General features: G+C 28.7%; 1 protein-coding gene across 1 annotated transcript; it reads left to right on the top strand.

The window, feature by feature from the left end:
* The first annotated feature begins 17,661 nt into the window (after nucleotides 1-17,661).
* LOC107168559 (cryptochrome-1-like) lies at nucleotides 17,662-24,605 on the top strand. The gene is made up of 10 exons (XM_015518018.2): nucleotides 17,662-18,036; nucleotides 18,439-18,674; nucleotides 18,756-18,864; nucleotides 19,121-19,263; nucleotides 19,590-19,774; nucleotides 20,386-20,618; nucleotides 21,057-21,224; nucleotides 21,330-21,470; nucleotides 21,587-21,738; nucleotides 22,398-24,605. The coding sequence occupies exons 2-10, from the start codon at nucleotides 18,502-18,504 to the stop codon at nucleotides 22,642-22,644; spliced, it is 1,551 nt and encodes a 516-aa protein (XP_015373504.1). The 5' UTR covers nucleotides 17,662-18,036; nucleotides 18,439-18,501; the 3' UTR covers nucleotides 22,645-24,605.
* Nucleotides 24,606-25,588: the final 983 nt, after the last annotated feature.

The following is a 25,588-nucleotide window of genomic DNA, read 5'->3' as shown; positions in this document are numbered from 1 at the left end:
TAAGGGAATGTTACATTTAGGGAATATTTCAAATATGAATGTATCCGGAAATATTAAGGGAATTTTATTTTCAACTTTAATATTTAAGGGAATATTTAAATATCATGGGAAAATTATCCGAAATAATAAAGGGAAATTATCCGAAATAATAATGGGATATTATCCGAAATAAAAAATGGGACAGTATCCGAAATATTTAGGGGAAATCATCCGAATGATTATGGGATAATTATCCGAAATAATAATGGGATATTATCCGAAATAAAAAATGGGACAGTATCCGAAATATTTAGGGGAAATTATCCGAATGATTATGGGAAAATTATCCGAAATAATAAAGGGATATTATCCGAAATGGTCTTTCGGATGATTTCCCCTAAATATTTCGGATACTGTCCCATTTTTTATTTCGGATAATATCCCATTATTATTTCGGATAATTTCCCTTTATTATTTCGGATAATTTTCCCATGATATTTAAATATTCCCTTAAATATTAAAGTTGAAAATAAAATTCCCTTAATATTTCCGGATACATTCATATTTGAAATATTCCCTAAATGTAACATTCCCTTAATGTAACATTCCCTTAATGTAATATTCCCTTAATTTAAAAATTCCTTTAATTATAGGTATATACAGATAGTATTAAGGGAATTTTAAATAAAGGTAATATCCAGTTATATTAAGGAAAAATATATTAAGGGAATAATATATTAAGGCAATATCCGGATATACTAAGGGAATTTCAAATGAAGGAAATACCATAATAAGGGAGTTATGTGTTAAGGGAATATTACATTACCTACCTGACCTAACCTATATAAAGTTAAATAAACTTAAATTGATATTCACAAAAAAAAATGGAAAGGGAGCTAAGAGGCCCGCAGGCAAATGTGATTCAAGAATGAAAAGAATAATTTGAATAAATATAACATTAGGATTATACACTTAAAACTGCAGTATGTAACCTCAAGATAATCAAAACCAAAAAAACTATTAACAATAATTAAATCATGATAAAATTATTATTTGAAGGGAATTGATTTTCAAAAAAAAAAAAAAAATGGAAAGGAAGGTTTGGCGCCCGCAGGCAAATGTTTTTCAAGAACGAAAAAAAAAAATTTAAATATTCTAAATCTGTTATACAAACTAAAGTCTTTAGTGTGTATAGTTTACTTAGTTAAATTGATTTTCAAAAAATAAAAAATGGAAAGGGAGGTTTGGCGCCCGAAGGCAAATGTTTTTCAAGAACGAAAGAAAAAAATTAAAAATATTCTAAATCTGTTATACACACTAAAGACTTTAGTATGTTTAGTTTACTTAAGTCAAATTGATTTTCAAAAAAAAAAAAAATGGAAAGGGAGGTTTGGCGCCCGCAGGCAAATATTTTTCAAGAAACAAAAAAAAAATTTTGATAAAATTTTTCATTAAGATTACACACTAAAGTCCGCAGTATGTAACCTCAAGATAAATAAAACCAAAACAACAATTAAAAATAATTAAATCATGATAGAATTATTACTAAAGCTTTAAAACCGTGTTAAAAATTATGGAAACATTCATCCGGTATAAATTTAATATTAAATATTAAGTAGTTATTAATTTTAAATATTAAGTTGTGTTAATATTTTCCTCACTAATTTTTATATATTTTCATTAATTGTTATGTTTACAATGTCGAATACCCTGATATAGTTAGTAGGAAAAGATCATTGCAAAGGTTACGACAAGTGATGATAGTCATCTATCATCACCATAGCTTTAACTGACCATAGTCTATCCATAGGTACCTAACCTAACCTTCTTAGACTTAATTAACAATCTACTCATCACGCGGGGAAGGCAGTGCCGTAGTCAGGGTTAGGATTTTGGGAGGGTAAAGTGTATACAGTACTATACACCCAATATTCCTCCTGGAAGGCTGACTACGACACTGGGTTTTAGGCATTAATCTGAATGATCTTAGAACAATAAAATGCATTTGGGTAACGCGTGACAAACGGATGGTTAACTAGGACACTTTAAATAAAAAGATTCCGAGTTGGTTTCCGATGTAAGTGTTTGCTTATCAAGTTGATCTCTTGATTGTTAACCTATTTAAGAATATCCTTTAGAAAATACCATGGTCCGACAAATTTTGAAAATTTATGATAAAGCCGCTTTATATTGATCACTTTTGTTTCCCCTTTACGCCATTATTTTTACCGATATTATCTCATAAGATATTTGGCTTCTTAAAATATTTTTCGCACTACTAGATTTTTAGGGCTTCGGTACAACTAGATAACACATGAATAGAGACATGCCCATCTTTATTGTGCACATTTATATGTAGTATGTGATCTAATCAACAACTGAGATCTAATTTTTAAAGAACGATTGGATGTAAATTGTAGAAGTAATAACTAATAAGTATTAATGGTTTACTTGTATGTATTTTAAGTCCTATTGAAGAGAATTTATCTTTCATTACAATTAAAAACTGACCATCCTATTGATAACTACTGAACATAATTTTTATGTTTCGCACTTGTAAGAATAACTGAATACTTTTGAACAGACGAGACGTCCACATTAAAGTAAAACTTCTTAGAAATATAAGTAAAGTATATATAAACTCGTTATTATCTAAATTCTGACCCTTATTACAACATTAAAATTATAGTTATTATTGTTTTCCAGCCCCAGAAACGTCACGTGGCATCATGATAAATTAATTTTTATATGGTACCTAAAAAATAAACCTCAACACCAGAAGTTGAATTATTACAATTTTGAATAATTTTTACATGAAATAATCTAAAAAAAAAATTTGTACATTAAGAAGTATTATTTATTATTTTGGCATAACATTTTGTTGAGTGATAGGTAATTTTTTCGTCGTGGTATTTGTATTTATTATGAGATATTGATGTAATATATAATAAAGATAAAAGTGTCTAGAAAAAATTTAATCGTCTAAAATATCTCAAATTAATACTTATTCTTAATTATTATTTTTGGAAAGTTTTATTATATGAACTATAATTTCTTATATTCTTATTACAATTGGATTCGTATTATTTTTATAATTTCATAATAAACTTTTTTTTAACATTAGCATATTATTTCCAACTATGGCCATTAGAATTTTGTAGGTAGTTACTGGTTGTTTAAAAACACGTGTGTATGCGGGGAAAGGATTCGTCACTAAGAACCCAGGTGGTCGCCCATCCGGGAGCTAGTGACGCCAGGCGATGCTTGACACCATTGAAGACTACGGCCAACCATCGCGCCACACCAGACCCAATTAAACATTTTGTGTACCCATCTATTATATTCTAAATAGTAATGCAATATTTAGTATTTTTAATGCATTAGTACAATTATTGTGTTAAATACATACCAGGCCAGAGGCAATGTTTTTTTTTCAAGGCATCAACTGCATAGCCTGGTTTTACGGTTTGGTTTGAAACACATGTAAATAAGACGAGGATTCGTCACTAAGAACCCAGGTGGTCGCCCATCCGGGAGCTAGTGACACTCGTCCATGCGTTGACCTCAGAACAAGTAATAATAAGTGACTTTGGTCAACCACCGTACCACACCAGGCCCCAAATTTACTTTTTAAACTTGTAGAATCCATAATATAATGTATTATAATATATAAGATAAATTGTGCTTGTACATCTATTTTTCATCAAGCTCAAGAATGTTTTTATTTTTTTTATTTAGATAATAATTACAATACGTATGCCACTTAAAATATTGCACGAGACAACTATATTTTTTTTTAAACTTCTAAAATTATTAAATTAAAACAATCAATTAGATAAGTCAAAAAGTAAACAATTAAAACTAGTATTGTTTCCAATACTCTACTAAAATTATATGTTTAAAAATGACTGAATTTCTCAATAAAAATCACCTATCACCAGATCTTATATCTTTCCAATATTAGAGATTTGAATTAATTTTATATAACTGGTAATAAAAGTTGCTTTTAATTTCATAACGTAGTTCTTATATAAATCTTTACCGCATTGAAAAGCTGCTTTACTTTTATCTGGACAAATCATTATTACTAATCTTTATTTTATATCATTATATTATGTCCACTATATGCCATGTACCTAACCTATTCCAGAATATTATCATTATATATAATTATATAATTATATATTTTAATCAAGACCAATCTTCGACATTAAAAAAAGCTTTTTATGATAGTTTGTTGCGAAGATTTAATAAGTTAAAACTCAAATTTTACCAAATGTTATTAACTTTTTCAAATAATTTTTACAGAGTCCGAGGCATTACAGTGAGGTATGAAACATTCTAAGTTTAGTAAGATGCGGTATATCATAGATTTTATTCAATTATATTGATGATATAATAGGTTAGGTATAATATGCATTTTCATAAATTAATAAAGTTCACTTTAATCATTAACGAACTGTTATACGTATTTTTTTCGTAAAACAACATATTTTAATTTTTTCGAAACTGTCCCATTATTTAGGTACCTGCAATATAGCTTATAAAAATATAATTATTTTGAGCGCAATGCTTATTGTAATTAGTTGAAAACAAAATATTATTATTTATATTTTTTAATTTTTTAAGGACCTCGCTTGTTATTATGACACCATTACCGTTTACCTATTATGTCTCTATGTATCCCGGTTTCCATTTAGAATATAGATATATCTATACGTAATAATAGATCAGCAAGGACTTTTATGCATTTTTCATATTTTTTTATTTTTTAGTAAGTACATAATATCATATTTCAAAACGTATATTGTGATCAAATTCTAAATGTTTTTAGTGCATATTTTGATAGTTTATCGAACATCTGCTGGTACTTATAGGCAAATAATTTCATGATTCAAGATATACATAATTTTACGGTATATGAAATATGAATGAAGAATTTGAATTTGTACTGTGGTTGTTTATGATGATTTTTAAATGCATATTGCATATTACATGAGTACATGACATATTACATATATGAATAAAGTAATTTTTATTGTAATAAAAGGAATGTATTTTTTTTTTAGGGCATATTCAACTGCATATATTTGATGAATTTTTAGTACATAGAAGTCTTCGCTCTAAAGTTATTACTTATTAGTTTTACTTCCAATCATGCCTACTTTCACCTTTATTGTTTTAATCACAGTCAAAATCCAGTCTTGTTAAGTAGGTACTCAAATACTTTTTAAATCAGAAGTCCTCAAATGAATATTTCGAGAATGAGAATTCATAATAATATATTAACAATTTCATATTTTAACGAAACAATATATAATGATCAAAATCATACTTTTTACTTAGTAACTTATATAACTTACTTTTCGTATTATATCGAGTACCTCCCTAGTACAGCCCTCCCTGATATTTTAACACACCGCTGAATTTGAATACTTTAAAAAGTATCTATTACAAGAGTGTAATCATGTTAACAATAAACATTCAAGAGGTTTTTCAACTTGCTAACACTTTAGCAGAGGATGTCAGTGTATTTTTTTTCTCTCTGACTCACGCACAACATTGTACATATTGTGTTCACTATAACCATAATAACTAGAGTGAAATGAACTCTTTTAAAATTTAAAGGTACTTATGATTTTTATCTAGAGCATCTCATAGGCTCAATTTTAAAGCGAGTTATGAATATTTTAAAATACTCAAAACTCGCTTAAGAATTAAAATATAATAAAAACCTATGATATGCTCTAGATGATGATCTAACCGTTCATTTCACTCTAATATTATAAGTTATTAAAATTATTATCATTAAAATAAACGAAAAATTTAAAAGAAAGAAAAAATTGCGCTCACATCCTCTTAACCAAAACCAACCTTCTCTTTTTATTCTATCCCATAAGTCGAAGGTTTTAAACCTATTGACTTGGTACTTAGTTTCAGCCAAAGAGTCGAGTTACCTTTGCATTTCAAGATCCTTTCCTACGTATTCAGCACTGTTAACATAATTAGTCTACCTAACTATTCCCCCTTATCCCACCAAACCTAATCTAACACTCTACCTCACACCCTCTACCACGACCTATACATTTCTCTCTCGCTATACCGCCTTCTCTCACACCCACTCTCACAATCACGCCTCTACGCCTCACCTACTCACTAGAATACTAGATCACTCTCCCTATCCTTTCTACCACTTCACACTCTTTATTTCTTACATACACTCTCACTATAATACCTCTTTACACCATTTCTCTCGTCTTGAACCTCTCCTCCATCTCTCTCTACATTTTTCTATCTCTCCCTTACACCCCCCCCCCCTCCCTTCACACTAGCCCAGTCTCTATACTGCCTACAGATCATCGTACCTGATAATTTTGAAAATATTTAAATATCACTGAGGAAATTATTAAAAGAAAATTTTAAAAATATTATACCTGACCAATTTCCTTATTTTTATCACGATTTTATTGATAACCGGAATAGTGTTATACCAGTGGTTATTAGACAATTAATTGAAAGATTGTGATCAATGTATCTTATGATCAATTAACAATATAGAAAAAGATTATACAGTATATTAGGAATACACTGAAGATTTCAGTCTGTACTCTCAGATCCTTAAACCGAAAAAAATGTTCACTATAATTAGACAATCAATAATGATTGTTTAAAAGAAGGCAAAAGTTTTCAAAGTTGAAAACATTGATAAAAATACCAATTAGAGTTAAGTTTTAATGAAAAAATAAAAGAGAAGGAAAATGCCGGAGCCCGCAAGAATTTCAAGAAACAAACAAAAAAAAAATTTAGAAAAATCGTAAGGTAAAGGTTGCAGTCTGTAATCTTCAGATTCGTAAACCGAGATAAACTATTGATATAAAATAATCTGTTATAAAAAGAAACCTACTGAAGAATAAAAATTACTCACCCCATATCTGAATCAATATCTGCTATAAAATTTCATCTTCGAAACATTGTCAACACATTTCATACAGGCTTCACAGCTGAATATGAGATATTCAGTTAGAAAATTAATACCATACCTGAAATTTTTATAAAGTTAAATAATATAATATAGCTAAAATAACCCGTTTAATGATCAGTTCTCGTCTTCTGTTTGCCCGGTGCAGACGTTAGTGACGATAAGTAAATAATCTGTTTTACGTTTATCCGTTTCTAATAAAATGCTGTTCTTCTTATCTACTAAAGCTCCGGTACTTATCGGTTCATTTGTATTTTAATAATAGAAGGATTTATTTTAATTGCTTATTAGTTGGTGTATTTATTGTATTTCAATAATTTATAAATACTATTCCAATTTATTGTAGGTATACTAATTTTTGACATAGGTATTGTGTTTTAGAAAATAAATATTAAATGCGATTTCAATAAATTTTTGAATTTAATTTATAAATTATAGAAATGAGAACTGCTGTGAGTATGTACTACTATTTATATAGATACCTATAAAAGTATTTAAGTATATTTTTCATAAACGAGCACACGGGTCGATCATTAGGTACCTACTAGTCAGGACTCAGGATAGGCTGTTAATCATCCGAAGAACTTTTTTTTAGTTGTACAATGTTAAACATTGCTACGATCAATATATATGGTGAACATTAAAAGTTAGATATAACTATAATATACCTAATATAACAATAAAATATATGTTGTATTATACTAAATAATAATGGATTTGGAAAATATTACAATTAGTAAGTTATAAAATAAAATTGTGATACTATATGAGTTATCACTTATCAGTTATAAAAGGCATTCATTCTATTAATTGAACCGAAATTTGTATTTAAAGAACCTACCTAGGTAATTGATATACAATTATAACCATCCTATAATATACGTCTGGTGACCGTAAAAAAATACTTCGTTTGAATTTTATACATTTCAAAAATACTAAAATATCCGTCTACGGTGCTTGGGGTGCATGTTTTTCGTGTTGTCTAAAATATAAATTTAAGCTGCAAAATAATATAGATATGAAAACAAACCTATCTACCTTAAATATCGATTCTTTCGGGCTTCATTGGAGTCCTTGACGTGTATACACTCCGACGCTTGCTGAATTGAAGTCTGAAAATAGTGTGATTTATGAAAAAAATTATACGAAAAGTTTCTTTTTCGTTAGTGTCTGCTTGGTTATAACTAAATAAAATAATAGAATTTTTAGTCGACTGCGTCTTCTGCAACGACTTTGGCAATCGCCATAGATTACATTATATTAATTCAATAGAATAATAAATCCATAGATATATAATATTATAGTACAACTTTTATATCAAAGATGACCGTGTTTACAATTTGTTCATCGAAGTAATGAAATGTGATAAAATAATTATACCAAAATAATGTTTAGATTTAAATTAAAATATTATGTATAACAAGATACTTATAAATAGTACATAGGTAGGTATTATTTTAATTATTTTTTAAAATTTATTTATTCAATTAGGTATTGATTAAGATGGTATTTAAATATTATTAGAAGCGCTTGTATATTTTTCCTAAAATATACTTTTTTATGAACAATTAAATAAAAATGTCGGTTTAAATTAAAGTGATTATTGCTTTTTGTACATCAAATTTGGTGTTTTCTTAATGATTATATTTTAAGTATGGTATTTGGTTATTAATAAATTAATACATTTTAATATAGTTCACTTTAATCTAGTAATTAATGAAAGTATTATTATAGGAAAATTTTGAATGGTAAAAAAATGTATTTAACACAAATGGCTGATTTTTTAAATATCAATATTCTCGTTAAGTAAATTACGATCTAGTTTACGTTTGAATCATTATTATTTCAAAAAATATCAATTTTTTAAAATATTTTATATGAACATTTTTTAAATACCATAATATGCACCTAGGTAAATTTATATTTTTTTATATTTTTATGTTTCTAACATAAACTAGATCGTAATTTACATAACAAGAATATTGATATTTAAAAAAAATTAAGAAATCCATAGGTCTTCTGAACAATTTTAGCTAACTCGAACGACAAATTACTGAATTCACGTCATCATCATCACCACGAACTAAAAAATAATCTTAGATCGTGATCGTAACGGTGGTCATAGGATTGTGATCCTTGGTCCCAATTTACAATACGTATTTGTGTGTCTGGATCCAATTTTAAAATGTTCATATAAAAATCGACGACGCGTTTGAAACGCGAAAAGTTCGAGCACCGTCATTTCCATCAACACAACACACACACTCATATTTTTACAATACCTATTCAATTTTTAAAATATATTATGATTCTATATGATCTGGATGTATCGTCGTCGTTTATGCGTTGCGTGCAAGGAATTAAATACGCGTCTATATCATCCAGATTGACCGATTAAAAAATATTAATTTTAATACTAAAAAGTAAAATATTTAAGCCCCAAAAGAATAGGTTATCAAACTTACACATAAATCGAATCTTCGGGTTATATATAGCTGAGTCGTTATATAGGGTTATATATAGCTGTTCTCCGCTTCATCTGTTTTCATTTCACTCGGAACTGAATACTGAAAGTATCGAGTTATTTTATGAAAATAACTTGAGAAGGATGAAATATAAAATTAAAAAAAAATTGTGAATCGTCTCCGACAAATGCCGACAACGATGCGATTTTACGTTTGCCACGGATGATAGATACTGTAATACATCGTCATCGATTTTCAAGACTTCTATTTGATGACAAGATACATTTTTATTTCATTTCCTGAAACAGAATAATATTCGGAGCATGACAAATTAGAATCTGTAATTAAATTTAAATTTTATAATATTAAAATGTAAATTTCTAATTTGTCAGGATTCGTATTTCGTGGTATATATAAATAATAAATCTATATAATTCTCAATTCATAACACGAAACTCTGTGTACCTATAGGCTATACTCGTATAGTTGAATTAAAGTTACAAGTTCATAACATTTTCTGGATAACTTTCATAATAACCAGAAAAATATTATTTATAAATGTAATAACTTCATTGTATGGAAATATTATTACTAGAAAAAAAATATCTATTATGATTTTCGTAAAAAATTGTAAAGATAAAAAGTAATAGATATTTTAGGTACTGGCTAATAATAATAATTAATATAGTAGTAAAAGTGTATAACATTAGTCACCCGTATACCTGAGCATCTATATGAAGCACTTGGACCCGATCATGAAAATACTGTCAAAATCATAAAGTTTCTTAAAATAACCAAATTGTATAACCTTATCTGACATTTGTATTTGTATTTGTATTATTTGTATTATTTTTTTTTCTCTTCATCTTCTCTCACTTCCAATGCTGTACTTCTATATTTTATCGTTATACCTTTATAAATAATCTGCATTGTACTTAATATTCATAATGTTATCTAGCACCTAATTTAATGTTTACATTGTACAATATGCCAATAACCTTAGATGTTGCGGCTTTAATAAAAAAAATTAGTCACCCGTATAAAGACATCAAAAGATAAGGTACCTACTAGTCCACGATTCATAATTCATACTCATTATAGTTATTTATTTCGATCTATATATTATATTTTCAATTTTGTTCTAATTGTATTACGAAAATAGTAAAAATACCTACACATAGTAGGTACCTATGTTATATTATATAATACTATATATTATACCAATCCTGGTGTGTTATGTATTAATATATTAATTCTCAGTTTACGCTGTTATTAAAATTGAATAGATATTTTGAATAACCTAATTTATTGTAAAATACCAATCTTGTATAAAATAATTTATTTTTTAAAATTATAAATGTTAAAAATACAGTAAGTTCATTTAAACTCAAATAATTTATATTTAAATGAACCCAGCGTGAATTACATAATATAAGTAGAGTTCTAAAATGGTACAGACCTATAGATTTTAAATTGCATACATAATAATAGGTACAATTAATTATATATCACCCACTGATATAGGTACTACTCCTTTTTTAATCTATATATACATCATATATTCATTGGTATATTGCTATCCAAAGCATTATCATTTATTTTGATATAATTTCAACGTATTTTTTTTTATTTAAAACTTCTTTCTTGGGGTATTTTACCTTTACGCATTTTAGATTCTGAGCGGAGCGATGGATGTATTGATTTTACCATGATGTGTGTTTTTATTTATTTTTTGTTTTTTTACTTCGATTTTTGACTTCAGTACCTCGTTCAATCAGAAAGTGAATCTAGTTGGTACTTTGGGGGATCAAAAGTGAAAAATTCTTACTTAAGGACCTTATGAAATTACCAGATACTATAAAAACAGTTACATTGTACTCTGATTCTTGTGCAGGACAAAATAAGAATTCTCACAGTTAGTATTTATACTTGTAATAAAACGTAACTCTTGGTGGTTTTGTTTATTAACTTCTTTTTATTCAAACAATTTATATAATCATAAATACATTTAAGATACAATATTTTCTTTTATATTCTTATATATTCCTTGCGGAATTCACAACCTAATGGTACAGATCACATGAACAATTTAATACAAGCATAATTATGTACAACGATTGCGGGACAACAACTCACGTGTGGACGGGTTATGGTATGTATCACTAGTATTACGGGAGTGAGCAGAGGAGCAGAGGTGGTGTGCCCGGACGTATTTCGGACACAGTATTGCTACGCTTTCTACGGCGTAGCCCGTGCCGACGTACTGTTGGCGCCTACACCACTTACTCAGGCCGACTTGCTCACACAGTATGCTACGCATTCCACAACGTAGCCCGTGGAAGCGTCGAATGACTGGTGATACGTACTTGGTTTTCTTGTCCTACTCCTTGATCTGACGGCGCTGGTGGCGGTTGGTAGTAGTGGTGATGGTGACGGCAAGGCTTCTGCGGCGGCGGCACTTGGTAGCGGCTTGTCGTTGGCTGGTTTGCTTGCTTCTTTGTCCGGGTTGGTCTGGTCGACGACGGTACAAACGATGCAAGTGATAACCAGATTAATCCAGTTTACTACGGTTTAATGACCGTAGCCCGGAAATCATCGCTTTATTTCACATCTGATCGGCACCGTGTCGCCAGACTGTAAACTGGGCAGGTAAGGATGCCTGCTGTAGGGTCCGTGACGGGGTTATATGCATGTCACTGGTTCCCTTAGCAGCGAATGCGCGAGATACCGGGATATGTGTACTATTTGACATTCTTTGGTGTCTATCTTTTCGTAATACCCCTGGACCGATGCATATATAACATTTTCGTACTGGTAGTATCATTCCGATGCCGTACATTTAACTTTTAGTGTATTAATATGGTAATAGTAAGCTGAACTTGTCGCCGGCACATGGTCACACTGAGACGGGCGCTCTCTATTGTTGACATCATGCGTCGGAAGTGCGTACTGTGTTGATGCTACCGACTAAATGTAGTAATATGAGATTGTTGTCGACTAAGCGCAGTAACATGACGTGGTTGTCTCGTTACATACTTTACTATCAAAAAAAAAAAAAAAAAAAAAAAAAAACATTAAAAGAAATCAATAACAAATTTTTGGAGCCAGGGCATACTCATATGGAGTGTGATTGTTAAAACAACTTATTGAAAAAAAAAAAAAAAAATCTGAAACCATTGTAGCTCACCCAAGGAGTTGGGCTACATATTAATAAGCTGTACAAAAAAAAAAAACCCCCGTTTCATGTAGATGGAATGAAATAAAGTGAAATTTAAGACTTTGGTAAGTTTGTAAAAGGCCCTTTGGTCATGAGAAAAATTAATGAAGATGGCAATAAGTTTATCTGGCAAGATGTTTCATGGGTCAGGTATTCCTCATCAATGTTGGGTATACTATTTTATAAAAATAGTCTAAGTGATGAAGAAGAATTTAAGACTTTAAATATGATTATAAGAGGATCAAAAATTATGACAAATATAACATTAGATCCAGCTTATGATGGGCCATTAGCCATATCAAAAGAAAAAAAAAGATTTGATTGATCTTTTACCATTAATACCGAATATTTATCATACATTTTATAAAAATGTAAAGGATAATCAAAATGAAGATGCTTCTTATGACCCAGACCTCAGTTGAATTAAGTTTTAATTTTATTATATGTTGTAATTTTTTTTTTATAAAAGGTACAATAACAATATTTTTTTAAATAATAAATGAATATACTATAATTATTGGTTATTAGTTTATTACTATATTCTATGTATTAGACATTAGTGTACCTGTTCAGTGACATTTTTATCTGGTAATTTATTTTATTTTAAAAGTCATGGACAAAAAGACATAAGTCAAAATAATTGAAATAAAAAGGGCATAAGTCGTGGAAAAAAAGGCTTAAGTCAAAACTAGTGAAATCAAAAGGGCATAACTACGTAGTTAATATAATATAATATAGTTTATAACTGCAGTTATCTCGGTAAATATTCATAGTATCAAGAATTTTAATGGTTACGTGTATTCGGAATGCAATATATACAATATAAAAATACCTTAAATATGTAAGCAGGGATGTAGTGGAGGGTATGTGTGAGTATGCGGCGCATTTTCAAATTTTTAAAAGAGAGCATACTAAAGAAAAAAACTTGAGACCGGAAGTATGCGCTGAAAAACATGCGTATACCCACTTCACAAAAATTGTTTTAAACTAGCTGACAGAAGTATTATTATATTATGTATTAGATAAATAAATATACTTTATAATAATATTAGGTAATTGCATTGTTAAAGTTATTATAATTTAAAATCAACTTAATAAAATAATAACTAATTATATGTTATTAATTTATATAATTGAAAGGAGGTGGAGGTGGAAGGGTTGATGCAGGCCGTAGCCAGACTAAATTTTCTGATGGGGCAAAGAAAGCTTTAGGGGGGGGGGGGGCGTTATATATAAAACAATGTCTGTCTAATATTTTTAAGGTGGCAACGCCCTTTCCCACCGTGGCTACGGGCCTGGTTGATGACAAAAGCTGCCACATATGTAGCATACTCACAAATAGCTTTAGGACTAAATGCCTGTATGTAAGGACATAATGAACTAACACGTAGGCATTTTCAAACATTGATACTGCTGTCTCAAAAAGTTGATTCTAATTGACTTAAGCCCTTTCTACCCGGGACCAAAGATGATTGCTAAAGCTTAACAATTTTGTTGTCTGTATTGTGTAGTCTTATATTATAATTTTTTCAATTTTTTTATTTACTTCTTAAAATACATTTGTATGCGGGCGCCCGTGTACCCCTTCTAATTTTTTTTTCATAATTCAATACTTTTTGATTTTTGTGCACAAAATTGTTAAACTTAAATTTTTTTTCATTCTTAAAATACATTTGACTGCAGGCGCCCGTGTACCCCTTCTCATTTTAGTTCATAATATATAAATATAGAATACATAAATTAAGTAGTATAGTTAAAATATATATCATTTAATTTATAATTCGTTAATACGGTTTTGCACCCATAGAAAGATTAGTGTCTTTTTATCAACAATTTAAGTTGTTAATTATATATTTGTAGATATACTTCTATACCGATAATACACATACATATTAGATAGTTTAAATTTAATTAACGACTATTATAATATTATTTTACATTACACCTAGTATAAAAAGTAAGATTAACCTTTTTATTACAATATTAATGTAACTTTATAAATTAAAAGTAATGCGTTACTAATTTTTAATTATTTTATTAAATGTAGGTATATAAAAAATTAAAAAATTAAAATGTTTTAAATATGCAATAAAATATTAAAATGTACGTCACTTATTATTTTTAATCTTTTTCCGCGGTGCTAAATCCTCTTACATTACTAAAAAAAAACCCTTTTAATCGAAAAGTGATCGTGATCAAAATTGCACTTCCAATTTTTTTTTAAATTAACTCTTGATTAAAGATGTTGAGTTCAGTATTGATAATTTTCCAATTCATGTAATGCTGATAAAATAACATTATACAATACATTAATTCAAAACTTCAAATTGAAATTTGTAACACTCGTAAATGAGATATTTTTATGTTAATATAATAGGTAGTACAGCAACAAAATAATAAACTTATATAACTGTATTATAGCCTATAGGTATAGTTATTATACTGTTACCTATAATATAGAATAACTTTTTTTAAATTTAATTAATTACAATTTTACAAGTAATATATACGTTATGTTACTACCCAACATGGCAATACTATAACCAATAAGACATCGATCAAATAATAGAGGGTATTATATTAATTGGTTAAGAAAAAAACAAATATTTAATTTTAAATATTACGTTTTGCTTTTGAGAAACTAAAGTATACAGTTGACGATAGCAAAGACGATAATGAGATAAGTCTTAATTATATTTCATAACTTGTAAGATTGTTCTGCATGAACCTTTATTATTTGTTTTTCATAACATTCTATTTATTCATATTATATAATTATTGGTTTTTCTGTCGTCCGATTTATTTTATATAGTATGATTGTGTGAGACTTATACATTTATACTCTTATGTAACCACCGTATACATTTTTTGATCTTATAAAATTACATAAATTCAATTTTTAGGGAGGAAGTAAGCACAATAAGAAAAATCCAGTTATTTGATTACTTTTTAGGCTTTTTTAAATTTTGACTTTTATTATTATAGACTAATTAATATTATTAATCTCATGCCTAGCACCTATATGAGAAAATTCCAATTTTAATTATTTATTATTTATCAATAGGACTCGGAAGTTGATGATCTTAAAAACATTAAAAAATGACCTAAAAAATGCAAATATGACATAAAACAAAAAATTCTTTAAAATTAGCCTAAAAAATGTACAAATATTTGTTTTAAATTAGTAAAAATAATTTTTTTTTTATATTTTACTATAAATTTATCAAAGCTTACAAATTACTCAAAATTGTTCCATTGTACAGTATTAGAGCATATTTGATGTAATCAAAAGTAAATGAACGACGATTATCTGTAAGTAAAAAGTAAATATTTATATTTAGAAAAAATTATCTTTCTATTTCTCAATTTCTCCCGTATACAAAACATACGGGGTCATTTCCAGTTCATTCTATCTTGGTCTGTGGTAATTTCCAAATTTTAAATTGTTGGCAATTTGGCATAGCGGCCAACAGAAACAATAAGAAGTGAACTAGTATGGAATCAGTAAAAAATGACTAAAAATGTGGAAAAATTACCTAAATGACATGTCAAAAAATTTACTTAAAAATGAACAAAACTAAAAAATGCTACATAAATAAAAATTAGTTTTTCAGATTCACATGCTAATTAAACATATTTGTGGTATGGAGAGTATCGTCTAAAAAAAATTAAGTCTTTGCTGGACCAATGTCGTTGATCATGTATAATTGTAATTATTATATGTTCCTATATAGATATCATTATTAAATAGAGGAAGTGCTCGAATTGTAAGGGAATTAGTTCACTTTCATTTTTTCATAGTTTTCAGCGTTATCCTCTATTTAATCCAGCAAATAATGCTAAAACCGCGTCCCTCTTGATTTCCTAAAGATGTCTACTTTTTAATGGTATATTTTGATTTTGTTTTATTATATTTCAAACAAAGTAATGGTTATTTTTAATATATTATAGCTATTGACTATTGAAACTTATTTTATTTTCATAATTTTTAATAAGAAAAATAAATCAATACTATTTAGTATTTACTTTGGAAATGGATTATCGTCGATGACGATCAATGATGGTACGTAATAAACTAAGGGCCAGTTGTACTGTCTCTGATTAAAGTTAACCGGAGTTTAATCGGCCGAATTTGCACGGTTAAATATCTGTTATCAGCTGATTAAGCGTAATCGAAGTTTAACCGTAGACGGTACAACTGGCCCTAATAAAATTATTTGATTTTGTTTTCATAATTTTATAAGTGTAACGTAATCGCAGAACCAATTTCACTTAGATTCACGACACAATGTCACATAATACGAGGCAAAAGATAAAATAATAATTAATAAGTATCTAAATATTAAAATGTTGTTGTATTCATTATTTAATTTAATAGTCATTAAGGGCTCTAAATTTGTTGCATTTGCATGTTTTCTGTAGAGTATATTGCTAAATATGCTTGAAGCTAGTTTCAGAACGAACACCATGACAAAAATATTAAAAGTTTATAGTACAAATTTGTGCATATTTAGTGATTTGAAGTTATAGAAGCATATTTCTTAATTTTACCTTTTTAATTACTAGCTATACTGAAACTAATGCTTTATTAACATGGCCCATTGGTAGTAATATCAGAAAATACACTGGGTACTACGTAAGAGTCAAGGGGTGATATTGTAGGCCATTAAAAAAAGTAATTTCCTGATATAATATTTCAGTTTGCTGCCACGCTACTGCAGTACGATGGGATGCGCCACGAATGCGCGTGATGTCTAGATAGTAAATCTATGTGGGTATAGTAAAATATTATTATTATTATTATTGTTATTGACACAGGCGAACCACGCCGCCGGCAACGTGACCGGCCGATACACGCCACTATGCAACGTGACTTACTCGAATCCAAATAAATGAAATATTATACATATTGAACGCGTGACAATAACCATATAATAATATTATGTACCCTGCAGGCATAGAATACGCGTATATTATTACTAGATATATGATCTACGGTACAATCAGTCGGTTGCCGCACGCGCTGCTCATTGGTCGTCGCCATCGGATGTGGTGGTGATCATAAATTATACTTTAAATAATAATATTAATACATTAATCCTCTTATTCATGCAAATCGTTCGTGTTTGTTGCGATGATTTTTGTTTATTATTATTAATATTAAACTGCATATGCGTACGAAGTTACGTTTTCCTGGACGTTCTATCGAGTGTCTGCCTATATTTGTTGCACATTATTATTTTCAAATATATTGTAGTGGTGAATAAACGATCGTTTGCGCTATCAGAACTGCTGCGGTATCAATCTAGGCGATAAAGTCTCGGATCGAGTTCGTTCGGTGTAAACTTACACGCCCCAGGGGAAAAAAATCATGCAGTGTCGGATCAGGCGGATAAGTAAGTTTGTTATAAACTGTTCGATTTGAAATATTATATTAAAATGTAAGAAAATGAATTAATGTATTATAGTATTTTTGGCTTATAATATTACATAAAATATGGAGTTAAATTAAGTACGTTAAATTATAAAATTTATGGAAATAAAATATAATTAATAATTATTTACAATACCTATTATTTCTTTTCCGGCGTGTAAGATGTAGGAATTGTATAAGTAAAATTAGTGCTTACACTTTCAATATTAATTTCAGAAAACTCATGATTAATGGGTTCTCAAAAATGAAAACAACAATAAATCTCTACAACTTTCCTCCTTGGGTTTTCACTCAATTATATTATGTATTATGTTGAAAATGTTAAATAAATTTGTATCGACAATATCATTTAAATTTACTATAGAAAGTTATTTTTATACAAGTCTAACGATCAACACGACTTTCATCATAGTTCGTCTTATCAACAATGGAATTTAATGTGCAACATAAACACACTGTTCACTGGTTTCGTAAAGGGTTGAGAATACACGACAACCCTAGTTTACGAGAGGGACTGATTAATGCCAGCACATTCCGATGCATTTTCATACTCGATCCGTGGTTCGCCGGTGTGTCAAATGTGGGCATCAATAAATGGAGGTTAACAACACATATTAGTATATTATAACATTACGATTATCATAATCAAACATAAAAATTAAAAAAAAAATTGTGTTTCAGATTCCTATTGCAATGTTTGTCAGATTTAGATAACAGCCTCAAAAAACTAAATTCTAGACTTTTTGTAATCAAGGGACAACCAGCCGAGGCATTACCTAAACTGTTTAGAGTAAGTATTAATCAAATAAATTTCAGATTTTAAATTAACTTAAACCTCGTCTTTTATATTGCGTTATGTAATTTAATAATAAACAATTCTTAATGTGTAGATAAGAATGTTAAATTATACTCGTATATGATCATGGTATTTTAGGCATACGTAGATACTCAATTGCGCAAAAATGTATTGCCTTATTGACGTAAAAACTAAATATAGGTACATTGAGTATATAATACGACAATTTATGTAGTGGTTTTATTTTTAGCAATGGGGTACAACAAACTTCACGTTTGAAGAAGATCCTGAACCGTTTGGTCGAGTGAGAGATCAAAATATAAAAGTCATGTGTAGTGAAATGGGAATTTCTGTCATAACTCGTTGTTCACACACCTTGTACCAATTAGATAAGTAAATATAGAACTCTTTAAAATAATTTAATTATTATAGTGAAAATTGTAGATTAGCATTTAAAATTTAAATATCAATAAAATTTACATTTGGGTATAAACGATTATATTATGTACCTATTAATATGAAGAAATTTTATTTTATAATCAATGTTATATAGGTATTTTAAAAAAAATGTAGAAAGTAACTCATTTACTGTGAGGAACTTTTGTTAAATTAATTCAAATTAAAATTAAAGTATAAAAGGTTATGAAATTTGAAATTAATTACAGATAGATGGCCGAAAATTTTTTAACTTCAAACTATTGTTTTTTGTTTTGTTCCAGAATAATAAATGTGAATGGCGGGAAAGCTCCATTGACATATCACTTATTTCAAAAATTATTAGAGTGTATTGATCCACCAGAAAGAGCTGTACCTAGCATAGACAAAGAATTTCTTGGTAATGCTTTTACACCAATTAAATATGACCACGATGAAATATTTGGTGTCCCTACACTTGAAGAACTCGGTAAATAGAGAACATGTTACTTACAACTTATAAGTTATAAGTGTTTTGAATTAATTTTATTGTAGATAAGTACATCAACACATTGTACATAATAAAGTATGATTAAATATGAAGTTAACTTCTGTAAATGGATACAGAGTGTTAAATAGAAACTGCAGAAAATTTGTTTATTTGGTTATTTTAATCACACAATTTATCACTAACTTTCATTAATTATAATTTTACGCTTAGATAGTAAATACTCTGTTCGTAGTATTCATATTCGATTTTATTTTTTGATTTAACTATGTGTGAAGAGTAAAGAGTATGATTTTTTTTAATACCTATTTATAGAATTTTAGTATATAGTATATATAAGGTGCTATACTACTACAATATGTAGTATTTTAACAATGAATATATTAGAGTTTTCAAACCGTAATAATATTATACAATAATTTGAGAACAACAATATGCCAATATATTTTATAATTATTTAATTATTTATCGGATATTAATTTAACAATAAATTAGTCCAAATTATCAATGTTCCTAAATATCTACGCGAAAATAGTTAAATTTTATGTACACGTTTTTAATGTTTGTATTTATATTATAAAATATATTTACAGGATTTAAGGAGATAAACAACTCAGCACGACACATATGGGTTGGGGGCGAAACGGAAGCTTTGATAAGGTTGCAATGTCATTTGGAGCGAAAAGCATTCATCGCATCTTATGGAAAGCCAAAAATGACACCACAATCCTTAGTAGCTAGTCCCACTGGTCTCGCGCCGTATTTGAAATTTGGATGCTTATCCACTAGATTGTTTTTTTCAGAGCTAAACGAACTTTATAAGAAGGTATATATATATATATATATATATAATATTATATAATATAATATAATTTTATTTAGTTTTCCTCATTATTTAAATGTAAATAATATTTTATTGCAAATAGTTTGAAGTAAATAGTTAATACCAACTAAAGTGAGGCAATTGTAAATATTAATTATGAAATATAAATTAAACTTTTAAAAATACCAAAAAATTAGAAACAATTAAATACTGTAGTATATTATAATTTATAGTATCATACAGAAGTTACCTATAGCAGTGGGTACACGTTTATACTTCTTCATGTTATTGACTATAGGTATTAATTATTAAGATGATATTTGGCCATGTTCTATAGGTATATAAATATCGTTTACAATTGTCTCAATTTGTAACCACCCCTAAATTTCACTGTCATAATATTTAGTACCTTGTCTGTATAACCTATATGATGTCAAGTAGATACGAAAATCCCAACCACCGCTTTCATTGCACGGACAACTGTTGTGGCGAGATTTCTTCTACTGTGCGTCCACTAACAATCCGAACTTTGATCGAATGGTCGGAAATCCGATTTGCGTGCAAATACCTTGGGACAAGAATCCCCAAGCTCTGTCCAAGTGGGCGAACGTAAATAAAATTCACACATACCTATTTTTATATATTATAAAGAAGCGAGCATGTGGTTCGTGATAATCGAAGTGCGATATAATGCGGTAGTTGAATTGATTTCAGGGACAAACCGGTTATCCATGGATTGATGCGATCATGATACAGTTGAGGCAAGAAGGCTGGATCCACTGCATAGCGAGGCACGCAGTCGCGTGCTTTCTCACCCGGGGTGACCTGTGGCTATCTTGGGAAGAAGGAATGAAGGTATACGAGGGTTCATTTAATAAATTGCACAGTATTATATGAACTTCAATATCATTCTAGTTTTATCACGTTTTGTTTACGTAATGAATAATACGAAAAAGACTGAAAATCTTTAGGTATTCGATGAACTATTGTTGGACGCCGATTGGTCAGTAAATGCTGGATATTGGATGTGGTATTCGTGTTCGTCGTTTTACCAAGAGTTCATTCACTGCTATTGCCCTGTTAGGTTCGGTCGAAAAGTAGATCCGAACGGTGATTATGTAAGGTAAATAAATACATCTACAATCTACAACTTTTTTTTACCTACGTCCAAAAAAATAACAATAATTATTAGTAGAATTACTATATATTTTCCGAAAATATAGAAGACTGCACTGTTTTGTTGTTCAAAAACATGACTTATAGTAGAAACTATCATGCCTACCGATTTCGGTAATTTTTTTTTTGGAAAGAGAAACACTTCTTATAAGGTGTATTGGACTTGGACTTTCGAAATTCTATTTCTAAACCAAATAATATAGTATTGAAAATAACCAATATGCACAAGCTTTCATTATTATTATTATTTTTGTCTTAAGCAACGAAATTAAATATCGAAGCACAATGTGCTCTGTGGAAAATTATCTTCTTTCTAACGTAAAAGATTATCGAAAACACTTATCAAATTAGACCATTCTACGATGTGTAATAGTTATTCCTGTAAAGCATGTTTTGAGCAAAAGTCATGCTTATAATTTTTGGTCGGTGGTCCAAGAAATGCGCATTCTCAATGCGTAGATAGTCCGATGTTCGCACACATCACACTCACATTAATCATCATTGACGACTAACACAAATGTCACGAGTAGTGGAAACATGGCATATTGTCCCTTAATATTTTAAACATACGAGCATCATGTAATTTTATATAATTTTTGTTTATAGGAGATACATTCCAGTGTTGAATAATATGCCTAGTCAATATATTCATGAGCCGTGGTTAGCGCCTGAGTCCATTCAGTTTACTGCCAATTGTATAATTGGCATTGATTATCCATTACCAATCGTCAATCATGTCAATGCTTCTAAAATCAATCTCGAGCGGATGAAACTGGCATATCAGCAGTTGTCTAACTGTCAGCCACAATTAGAAAATGGTAAATTAATTCTTATCTCCTCAGCGAGGAGATAAATTAACACATTGTATCATAAAGTATAAGCAAGCATAGTTATAGTATATTATTCATAATATGAAATTCATTAATTAATGGCACCCTAAAATAAAATTAGGTGTATTAATTGAACAATCCTTGCAAAAAAAAAAATGGTTATTTCAGAACTATGTATTGTAATAATAATACAATAGTATTCCTGAATGTTAGTGACAAATCGTTGTTCTATGAAGTTCCCGAGGTAGAAAACGTGTTTATTTTTGTAAAAATAAAGTGTCAAAAAGTTGTTAAGAGAACACGGGCATTTATTGTTTTCTCCGTCTTACAAACGTACAACATATATGGCAAATTTCATGCTCACAATAATACGTTTAAATTTGTAATTTTCAAAATTAGATTGCATTTACCTCTTATAAAATTTAAAGGCAAGAATTTTTAAGGCATATCAATACAATCCTCCAAGATGCCCTAGATAATATCTTGCCTTTAAATTTTATAAGAGGTAAATTCAATCTAATTTTAATAATTACAGAATTAAAGTTATTATTGTGAACATAAAATTTGCCATGTTGTACGTTTGTAAGACGGATAGATAACAAATGCCCGTGTTCTCTTAAAAACTACTAATAATACCTATTAATTATTATACATGTACCTATATAATATTGCTGTGCCGTGCGTTAAAACAATCATCATTATTACTGTTTAGCTGGTAGATCTAGGTATATTTCATTTATCAAATTTCCATGATTTTTGTCGAATTGTATAGTTATTACTTATTATGTTATTATAATTATACATTTTCGTTAAAATATAGGTACGTTTACCTCTGAGATATTTGTTTACTTGTAAATTTAAGAAGCTCGTGTTTTTTATATTCGTTATATGATGGGCATTTTTTTACACGTCATTTTTTTAACATACCTATTATGTAGTTCTCATCATATGAATGTTATATTATATAAATACATACATAATGGTTACAGTGAGTTCTGACGAATTAAAGAGTGCTGTGACCATGCACAGGTATTTTTAAAATAAACCAGATTGTCACTAAATTAAAGTGGTAAGAGATGTATAGTTTTATATAATAGGTAATAATGCACATAAGTGGCCAGTACGTTACGGCGTGTATTGAATCTAAATCCATTATAACCATATAAGTACTTAAACATGGCCAGTATTCGTTAGCAGATAGCCGATTGCAACGAAAAAGAAGAAGGTGACAAGTAGTATAATTTTTAAAAACTGATATTTTAATAAATACAATATCATTATTTTGTTTAATTTGGTTCATAAACTTAAGATGATATCAGTGCACTAATTGTTTTCTCTTAGATGAACGCGCAACATATTAAATATATTTTTAGCAGGACCTACCCTATGTTGTTACTTTTAACATTTGAGTGAATTTACCGATTGTTAAACTCTAAGCTCAAAACGTTACCAGATCGTTACAGATTAACAGTGTATATTGGTGTTTTATGATATTTTAATTTTTATACAATTTATACGTAAATATTTTTAAACTGCAATAGTTTATACACATAACTTACTCACAAATTAATTTAATTGATTATAAAATAGCCAACGTAGTGATACAGATAATGTTCTTAATTTAAAGTTTGATTATCTAGGGGAATTCATTCTAAAAATTAAAAGTAACAATTAAGAGTTGGGTCTACGAAACATAAATTGTATATATATTGTGCATAGGTCAGAGAGAAAACAAATAACATGATGATGTATCCTCTAAGATTAAAATTCGTCAGAACTCATCTACGGTGACCTGCAGTACATTAAAATATTTGATATAAGTTAGAGATATAAAATAAGTACTAAGTATATATCAACTTTTTTCACCTAATATGTATTATTTAATATTGTGTTATATAGTAGTTGCTATAATAATGCTTATTTGCCTTGTTATTAGTATTAGAACATGATAGGTAAATATTTTAAATTTTAATATCAATTATTGACTGACTCATTATTATTAAAAATATTTATTATATAAAATAATATATTATAAATTGTATTATCTGTGTAATTTATTTTGACGTTGGTTTATCCACATTCTATATTTTTATATATCACCAATCCCATACCGAATCAAACGTCGGATATAATATATTTATTGTATTAAATGACTATATAACAGGTAGAAAATTATTGAATGCTTCAAACTACGTATTATACCTTACACTTTATACTGACTTATAACTTTTTTTTTTTAAACGAGAGAATTGTACAATCTGTAATTTAAGGTTTACAATAAGCACAAGTGATAATAGAATAGAATAATATAGAAAAGACGAAATAATAAGGTAATAAAACAACGACGGGTTGATGATTACAATTATTTACAACAATTCAGACAGGGGGCATGAGAGATGAGACCATCCATTGATGGGACTTCATGACATGTGTTGGTGGAGGTTAGTCTAAAAGTAGATCACGACACCATGTTCGTTTTAGTCGCCTTCTGGGGTCACCTTGACTTATAACTTAAATCAATAACTGATGATGCATAAACTTACAATTATTAAGCAAACCTGTATGGTTTGCCAACTTGTATAGGTGGCATAAACGATGTATTGTTACTCAGGATTTATAAGGATTTATACAGTTGAAAACATACTTAATTTCTTTTGTTATTTGATTCATAATATTTAACAGTTATTTTCACTTATGATTAAGTTTTAGTTCATCATATTTAAAATTTAAAATGTAATGTTATTTAACGTTATGTTCCATGTAGTTATATTTCAAATTTTCTGTTTTTTGTTTAAACTTTAAATCACGTTTTAAATAACAATAGTTTTTTTTTTCAAAGTATAAACTCATTTACGATCTTTACTCCTGGATATGGCTAATCGGAGTCTGCATGCACGTGTCAGGTATTTTTTGTATATTATGTATCTACATAAAATGCGAAGCTAAACGAAAATGTTGAGTGTCCAT

Source organism: Diuraphis noxia, unplaced genomic scaffold (assembly GCF_037042655.1).
Source record: "Diuraphis noxia isolate RWA-SAM2 unplaced genomic scaffold, SU_Dnox_SAM2 contig0002, whole genome shotgun sequence".
In the NCBI taxonomy this organism is placed as follows: domain Eukaryota; kingdom Metazoa; phylum Arthropoda; class Insecta; order Hemiptera; family Aphididae; genus Diuraphis; species Diuraphis noxia.
The sequence above is the reverse complement of the archived record's forward strand: the minus strand, read 5'-3'. Positions and strand labels throughout refer to the sequence as shown.